The 9,349-nt window shown below is 48.7% G+C and overlaps 1 protein-coding gene across 2 annotated transcripts in view; it reads left to right on the forward strand.

Moving 5' to 3' along the window:
* Positions 1 to 9,349, forward strand: part of Creb3l1 (cAMP responsive element binding protein 3 like 1) — a 41,767-nt gene that overhangs the window by 17,765 nt on the left and 14,653 nt on the right. For both annotated transcript variants that reach the window (XM_050124305.1, XM_050124304.1), the window contains exon 2: positions 3,938 to 4,166. In XM_050124305.1, the coding sequence (XP_049980262.1) occupies positions 3,938 to 4,166 (229 nt within the window). The remainder of the gene's footprint in view (positions 1 to 3,937; positions 4,167 to 9,349) is intronic.

Below are 9,349 nucleotides of genomic sequence, written 5' to 3' on the forward strand. Positions count from 1 at the left end.
CCCCCCCCCCCCCCCAAGCGCTGGCGTGAGATTCTCTATGAACTCCTCGCCACTGGCCTTTCTTCCCCAGCTCCACCCCCAATTTCCATCAGACAGCCTAAATCTGATTTTTGTGTGTCTGTGTGAGCAAGAGGCAGGGAAGGGGCTGGATCGCAGGAGCTAGCGACCAGAGCCAGAGCTGAGGAGGTCTGAGGTCTCTAGGGAGAGCTTTACGGGGGATGGAGGGAGGTGAGTTGAGAACACAAGAGGGACTCCTTCCGTCAGTGCAATCCCAGAACTGCGGAGAACCCCGCCCGGAATATTGACTACTCACTGTGTGACTGTGGGTTAAGGACTTGCACTCTATGGACCTCAGCTTTCTCAGTAGTAAAATGGGTTGAGGGGACATAGACCCCTTTCTCAGTAGTAAAATGGGTTGAGGGGACATAGACCCCTTTCTCAGTAGTAAAATGGGTTGAGGGGACATAGACCCCTTTCTCAGTTTCCTGCTGTCTCAAACCATAGCTGATCTGCATGTCCGAGAGGCCAGACATCAGATAGAAAGAGGTTACAGTATTCAGTGAGCAGCTACTGGTGGCAATGCTCCCAGGAGAGGCAGATAAATCCAGGTGCGATATGACACGACCACCATCCATCCACCCAGCACTCCAGGAACCCTGGGCAAGGAAGACCGAGCGCGGAGCGTCCTCCACCCCACCCTCCCTGCCCCTTGGCCGCCCTCCTCTTCCACTTGGCTCCCACCACTCGGGAAGCTCCAGCCTGCTGAGCTTTGGCTGCTGTTTCTAGCAGGTGGGGTGGGGGCGCCTCATAATACCCGGCCAACCGAGGCCCCTTAGCACGTTCCTTTAGACATCCTCAAAAGGGGTCATTCTTGTTCATCTTCCTGAAACTGGAAACTTCAGGGACCACCCTACTCTCCTCTCCCAGGCCCCCGGGAAGGAGCTTGGCAAAGCCTTATCGCCTGCAGAGCAGCTGCTGGAGAAATACTGTAGCCGCTGACTCACGGCTCTTCCAGCTCTGCGCAACCCTCTCCCCTGGGCCCCACCGCGGTCTTGGAGAGAGGCCCCCACACACAAAGTTCGACTGGAAGGAAGCGCCCCCAGCTGGGCTGGCCTGGTTCTGCCGTGAATGTGGACCGCTCAGTGCTGGCTGCCGAAGATGGTTGTTAGTGAGGAGCATACAGCGTTTCTGTCTAGATTCTCATTGTTAAAGAGACTTGTTCAGCTCCCGAGCTCTTTGTACCGCACCCCCCAGGCGCTCCTGAACAGGTGATGCACTAGTGACTTTGCTCTGCCCCTGCGCCCCTAGTGAGCGAGTGTCTAGCAGGTAAACCTGTCTCTGGGCGGGCATACTCAGTCTGGCAGCAGTAAGCTGTTTCCCTGTTTAGGGAGAGGTGTGCGGTGACCAGAGAAGGTCTGGACAGTGAGGGACCGTGGACTCTTCCTGGTTGTGTCTGGCTCCAGGGCCCCAGATTCCCTGTATTTGATTAGGTCAAATACAAAGCAATACCTTTGCTCCTTGGGGAAAGGCGCTGCTTAAATGAATGGTGCCGGCACCAGCCTGGGGCGTGCGTGGCTGCCTAGGCCTTGGGCTCCATCCCCATAACCTCGTGGAGGCGAGAGGATCGGAAGTTCAAGGTCATCTTAGGTTAAAGAGAAGGTGGGGGAATATACGAAGGCACTTTGGAAGGCTTAAATAAAAACAAAAATATAAAATAATGGTGACGGATCCTGGGAGAACAGAAGCAGGACCCCAGAATAAACCAATGGCGTCTCTGAGCTAAAATCATGGCCTTTCTCAGCACACTTGGTGAGAGGGGAAACTCAAACCACCTCCCTCTGCAGACTCCAAGCTCATGCCAAGAGTTTAGCGGCTGCTGTTTTCACAGTAATAACTACAAGCGCGGAGCACTTACTACCCACCAAGTGCTGCTCTGAGCGCTTCCGGTAAGCTCACTCATTTCAGTCTCCTAATTAATTGTATGAGGCGTGTACGAAGCACGTGACCAACACTTGCTCCCCATGGCAATGCTATGGGGTCTGAATGAGGAAACTGAGACACAGAAAAGTTTAAAAAAAAAATCAGCAAGTAATGGAAACTAGCCTACACGGTTGCAGCGCCTGCTCGTTCCCTGCTCTTTGAAGACCTTTCATAAGGTGCTGAGCCTTATCCTGAAACAGAAGGCATTGCCCATCCCAGCCTCCTGGGGATAGGATCCTAGCAGTTCAGGACACAGGAAGTTAACGACTCTGGACTTGGAGCTAGTTCCACAGTGCCAGCCCTTTGACCAGGCTACCATACAGAGCCTGAAGCAACCCCACTCAATCTCATCAGCGACCAGCAGCAGCACTCATGAACAATAGTCACACTATGTGCGCCTCCACGGCTCCTGGGGGGGGGGCACCTATTGTGTGTTGGCCCTGGAGTGTCTATTAATGATATGACGTTTGTTGACTTTGTGGCAGTTTAAGGAGCCGCTATCAACCTTTACTTATATGGGGCTTAACCCCACAGTAAGCATAGCAAGTGGAAAGTATCATCAGCCCCACTATACACAGAAGAGGCTAAAACACGGGTTAATTGACTTTCCCGCCGTCACTATCAGAGTTTTTGTCCTTTTATTTCTGAGAAAGGGACTTGGCATCTTTATCAAGTATAAACATATCTGAGATTAATATTTCACCAGGTTTTTTACTTCAGTATGTGTATGCTTCAGTATGTGATGCATTCTGATATTTTCTACTTATTTTGTATTTTATTCTATTCTATTTTACTTAAATTCTGCTCATAAATGCCCACATGGACAGGGGCCGGTTTATATAATTTGGATGTCATAAAGCCCTTGCTTAGCATACACAACACCCCAGATGGAAATAAAAGTCATGCTTTCATCTCTATGTAGAAGCTTAAGGAGTTGATTGGTGGAGGCAGAAAGTAGAATAGTGGTTGCCAGGGGCTGGGACTGGCAGGGAAAACAGGGGCTGGGGACAGTGGGCCATGGGGATAGGAAGGCAGTGACAAAGCAGTGGGAACTAATGTTTTGTGACACGGTGGGGTACTGTGGTTGACAACAATTAATTATATACATAAAATAGCTAGCAGACAGCATTTCCAGTGCACCACACAAAAGGCTACATGTTTCAGGTGATGGATATGCCCCATGTACCCAACCATTGGCACACGTGATGAATGTCAAAGTCTGCCCCATAGATATGTACAATTATGGTGTGTCAAGGAAAATTTTTCCAAGTATATGTTTTAAATTTTGGTCATGAGCCACTAGATTAATTTCATGACCATTAGTGAGTCGGTGCCTGCAGCTTACACAGACCGAGTAAACAGCTGGCCGGATCAAGGGCCTGGATAAATGTGGGGCTGGGAACTAATCCTGGGTCCTCTGCAAGAGCAGCCAGTGCTTTTAATTGCTCAACCATCTCTCCAGACCCTAATTTTTTAAATAAATGAGCCCAAGTTTTAAAAGTGAGGGAGTTGGTGAGATTGTTCAGTGAGTGAAGACACACTTGTCTCCCCTGCCAGAACTGACTTCTCCAATCCAATCCCACATAAAGATGGGAGGACAGAAACAACCCCACAAAGTTATACTGTGACATCCACACATGTGCTGTGGCATGCCTGTACACATACACACACACTATAATGATAGCAAAACAATATTTTTGACAGGTTCTCTCTCTTGTGTTCTGGAACTCATTATGTAGACCAGGCTGGCCTCAAACTCACAGAGATCTACCTACCTCTGCCTCCTGAGTGCTGGGATGAAAGGGTGTATCATCATGCCCAGCAACAAAACATTTAAAGAGAAGAACAAACAATGAGAGTTGGAGTTGGTGAAGTTGGTCAGGAGGGAAAAAGCGACTTCACACAAGTACCTACACTCCTTCTATGAGCCAAACTGAGGTTCCTCCTCCCTCCCCAGCACTTTCCAGAGCACCTGGACCACTTTGTGGAGAACATGGAGGACTTCTCCAATGACCTGTTCAGCAGCTTCTTTGATGACCCTGCGCTGGACGAGAAGAGCCCTCTGCTGGACATGGAACTGGACTCCCCTGCTCCAGGCATCCAGGCTGAGCACAGCTACTCCCTGAGTGGGGATTCCGCACCCCAGAGTCCCCTTGTGCCCATCAAGATGGAGGACACCACCCAAGGTAAGGTGTGCCAGGGCCCAGGAGGGAGGAAGCTTCTGAGGGGACAGGCGGAGTCATCTGCAGCCTGAGACTCCCAGGGCATCTGCCCACAAAACCCTCAGCAGGGTGCAGCTCCTGGCCTTTTGGCTGCCCTGATTGCAGTCAACAAGCAGTTCACACAGAGTGGTCCTTAGGCAGCAGTGTCCTGACAGCTTCTCACAAATGCAGAGCCTGGGGGCTGCTGGAGCTGCCAGCCACATGGGCAAGAGGACCCGTAAAAACTGGGTGGTGGCAGGTCCTGTAAACGTAGGGCACGTGCACGGAGGAGAATAGACTAGGAGACAGGTGAAACAGAGCTTCAGGCTCAGTGAGAGACTTTGTCTCAAACAAGAATTCGGAGAGCAATAGAGGAGGACATCTAACAGCCACCTACCTCTGCCTTTCACGGGCACACACACACATGAATGAGCACCTGCGTGCCCTCCCATTCACGTCCATACACATAAACACACACACGTGAACACGCACACGTGAACACGCACACATGAACACGCACCTGCATGCCCTCCCATTCACATCCACACACATGAACACACACACGTGAACACGCACACATGAACACGCACCTGCTTGCCCTCTCATTCACATCCACACACGTGAACACGCACACATGAACACGCACCTGCGTGCCCTCTCATTCACATCCACACACATGAACATGTACTTGCATGTCCTTCCATTTGCTTGACATTCACGTGTCAGAGCTCTGTGAATTCGAGGCCAACCTGAGCTACATAGTGAGTTCTAGGAAGCTAGAGCTACATAGAGAGACCCTGACTTTAAAAAAATAAATAAATAAGCCATAATAATGATAATAGTAATCTGAACTGAAGCCAGCCTAGCATAGTGTGTGTGTGTTGGTAACCCAGCACTCAGGGAAGTCTGAGGCCAGTCTGGGCTACATGGTGAGGCCTTGTCTCCAGACACACAAACTACAAACAACAAACAAGAGCTGTTTAAGCCACTCCTCCTGGTTAACAGCACTGGCTGCTTTTCCAGAGGTCCTGAGTTCAATTCCCAACACCCACATCGTGGTTGACCATATCATCAGATCCAATGCCACCTCTGTCGAACAAACATGCAGGCAGAGCACTCACGCAGAAATAAATATTTTTATTTTTTTTTTAATATTTATTTATTATGTATACAATATTCTGTCTGTGTATATGCCTGCAGGCCAGAAGAGGGCACCAGACTTCATTATAGATGGTTGTGAGCCACCATGTGGTTGCTGGGAATTGAACTCAGGACCTTTGGAAGAGCAGGCAATGCTCTTAACCACTGAACCATCTCTCCAGCCCCCAGAAATAAATATTTTTAAATGAAATTCAGTTACACAGGAGACTGAAACAGGAGGGCAGAAAGTTCAAAGTCTATCTGGGTAACTTAGTAGATCCTATCTCAAAAATTTACTAAAGGAAAAAGGCTGGAGTTCAGAGCAGCCATGGTCTATGACTTCCCACACTGTAGACCACACTAGGCTCCATGCTAAACGAAGAAAATTCTACACCCACTCAGCCCCGCTGAGTCTGAAACCCCGTAGATAGGACCCAGCATATCAAGGGGTGCTGAGAACCACTAATTCAGGCAAATAGAAGGGGTAGTTAAATAATAGATGAAGCTGGGCCTGATGGCTCATACCTATGATCCCAGCACTTGAGAAGCCAAGGCAAGGAGGACCGTGAGTCTGAGGCCAGGACCTAGCACGCTTCAGATTAGCCTTGGATTACAACATATTACCTCAAAATAACAACCATAACTGAAAAAGTCATCATCCTAAATATGGACAGATTACAGAGAGTCTGGAGCCTCCCATCTCTTTATACTGACACCCTCAAAACAATACCGAGGAGCCTGTTCTGATGTTTGCTCCCAACATGGGGCTCAGTGTAGAAACCCACTCTTCCAACTCCTATCTTCAGAGCAAACAACCTTCTGCCTCCGAATTGCTGCTCCAAGGGAACCACAGTGCCCCACCTCAAAACACTGCCTGTTTCGTCATTTCCTCGAAGACAGGTAGTCCTGGTCCCATCATTTTTGGCTGAGTGATCATAAACCTGTCTGTTTTTTTAAAATTAATTTATTTTTATTTTCTATCCATGGTTGTTTTGTTTACATGTATGTATTTCAATCACATACATGCAAAACAGGATAATAAATTCCCCGGAACTAGAGTTACAGACAGTTGTGAGCTGCCATGTGGGTGCTGGGAATTGAACCCGTGTTCTCTGAAAGAGCAGCCAGTACTCTTAACCACTGAGTCATCTCTCCAGCCCCCAGATCTGTTTCTTAACCTCTAAAAGCCTCAGTATCTCAGTATCCCCTGTTTCATTTGTACCACACATGGCAGCAGAACTGTCTAGTTCACACTAGCAGATAGGAACAGCAGAGTGTGCCAGAGCCAGTGCCCTGCTTCTACTAGGTCTTCTAGCCTTGGGGGCAGCAAAGGCTGCGGGGTCGAGAACTTAATAGGGTTCCATTGTGTCCTGGTATCCTCGTTAGCTTATGGGCGGTCTTGATTAAAGCCTTTGACCTTTCTGGACTTCTGTTTCCTCGATTATAAGATGAAAAAGGGGCTAGGTAGATGGATCCAGTTAAGAGCACATCCTGCTCTTGCAGAGGACCTGAGTTCAGTTCCAGCACCTGGCTGAGCTACACACAACTGCCTGTAACTCCGATACTCTGACCTTGAGGGCACCTGTAATCACTCACACACAGACATGCACATAGACATAATTTATAAAGTATTTTTAAATCTAGGAGGAAAATATTTTTTTATTTTTTCATTGTTTTTAAAGATTTTTTTATTTTATGTGTATGAGTATTCTATCTGCATGTACACCTTTATGTCAGAAGAGTGTAAGTGGAGGCCACCCGTTCCCGGCTACCCAGACATGAAATAATCACACACAAACTATATTAATCACAACACTGCTTGGCCAATCACTTAAGCATATTGCTAACTAGATCAACCCATTTCCATTATTTTATATTTTACCTCGAGTCTTGTGGTTTACCAGTAAAGTTTCCAGGCATCTGTTTCCTTCGGAAGCTACATAGCATCTCTCTGACTCTGCCTTCTTTCTCTCTACATTTCTGTTTGGATTTTCCACCTAGCTTTACTCTGTTAAGCCATTGGCCGAAAACAGCTTCTTCATTAACCAATGGCAATAAAACATATTCGCAGTCTACAGAGAGGAATCCCACATCAGATTCCACTATAGATGGCTGTGAGCCACCATGGAACCAGTTGCTGGGGATTAAACTCAGGACCTCTGGAAGAGCAGCCAGTGCTTTTAACCCCTGAGCCATCTCTCCAGCCCTGAAAGTCTTTTTTTTCTAATTTTTTTTATTTATTATGTTATACAGTGTTCTGTCTGCAGAAGGGGACACCAGATCTCATTACAGATGGTTGTAAGCCACCATGTGGTTGCTGGGAATTGAACTCAGGACCTCTGAGGATAACAACCTGTCTTCTTAACCGCTGAGCCATCTTTCCAGCCCCGTGAAAATCTTTTTATAAAGATGAAAATAACATGTACCTGAGAATTCTGGACAGGAATTAAAAAGAAATATATCCATAAAGTTCCCAGCTCCAGGCCCAGCTTAGGATATATACCAACTAGCCACCTCGGTTTTGGGGCACATTAAAGTCCTATTAATTATACGAGCATCTAGAACAATGAATGGAATTTTTTCATCTTCCCTTCCAGAGGACAATGGCCTTGGGTTTGAGTTCTTAATTGTCCCAGCTATTAAATGCTCATGAGCGTTGGGGTCTTAGTCTGTATTGTGCTGCAGAGTCTCTCCAAGAGCCACAGGTCTTTGTCCTCCCTGCCAAGAAGGCAGGGACACCTTCTGGAGTTTCAAGAGGTCCCCTGGCTTGTGACTGCTGAGCTCCCAGTTTTTCACCACACCTCAGCAGCTGCCAAGTTCCTGGATCTCTGTGAGGTCTCAGACTCCAGCCTGGGCAGAGCCAGGATATGCTGCGAACCTCTCTCATCCTGTGACAGTGTCTCCATCCACCCTGCCGGCTGGCTCAGCAGCTCCTCAGCCACCCAGGTCTATTTTTAAAGCAATTTGCCTGTGGCCCTCTGCGGGGACAGCTTCCCGGATGCCCACAGCTTGGCCCTGTAATTTGGAAAGGCTGTTGGTGTTCTGGACTCTATGGCTGCCTGTGGCCCAGGGTTGGGTTTCTCAGGCTCCCAGCAGGGAGGAACCTGCCGTCTGAGGTGGTACCAGGCAGCCTCTGACCTCTCCACACCCACAGTGTGCCTCAGAGTCCCCTCCATCCCACCCTGTGCAAGCTGACCTGGTCCTGCATTGCTGCTGCGTCTGCTACAGTATTCCCTGGGAGTGGGAGACACCCACTGCCCACCAGGAGAAAGCGGAGGCCTGCCAGTTCTGCAAAGACCCCCTTTGTGACTGTGTGTTAGGAGACGAACTCTACCCTGGGAAAGGCTAAGCATTCTCTTGCCTCCACCAGTCCCCATCGCTGAGTCCTGTGGAATCACCCTTCGAACATGGTTTCTAATGTCACATGTGGTGGCCCCTTATGGAGAAAGCCTTGGGTTCCACCCCCAGCACCAGCTTAAACTGGGCACAGCAACACACACCTGCTTGGGAGGTGGAGGCAGGAGGACCAAGATCATGAAGGTCATCCTCCGCTACATAGCAAGTTCAGAGCCAGCCTGGACTACTTGAGACCTTGTCACAAACAAACAAAACAAAAGGGGCTGCAAAGATGGCTTATTGGTTAAGAGCACTGGCTACTCTTCCAGAGGACCCAGATTCAATTCCCAGCACCCACATGACAGGTCATGACGATCACAACTGTCTGTAACTCAAGTTCCAGACACCCTCATACAGACATACATGCAGGGAAAACACCAATGTATGTAAAATAAAACATAAAAAGACAAGCAAAAGGCAACTCTTCCTTCCAAGTCTTTCCTCTCTGTTTATGCTGCCTGCCTTTGTCCAGGCTTCATCTTCTCTCTCCTGGACCATTTAGTTCAACAGCAGCCCCATGTCTACCTTCCTACCCCATCTTATCAACTCCATGTCCACCTCCCTGCCCCATCCTGCCCCCCATATACCTCCCTGCCCATCCTGTCCTCCCATATACCTCCCTGCCCCATCCT

Source organism: Alexandromys fortis, unplaced genomic scaffold (assembly GCF_014885135.2).
Source record: "Alexandromys fortis isolate MF-2015 unplaced genomic scaffold, M_Fortis_MF-2015_v1.1 scaffold_222, whole genome shotgun sequence".
Classification (NCBI taxonomy): Eukaryota; Metazoa; Chordata; class Mammalia; order Rodentia; family Cricetidae; genus Alexandromys; species Alexandromys fortis.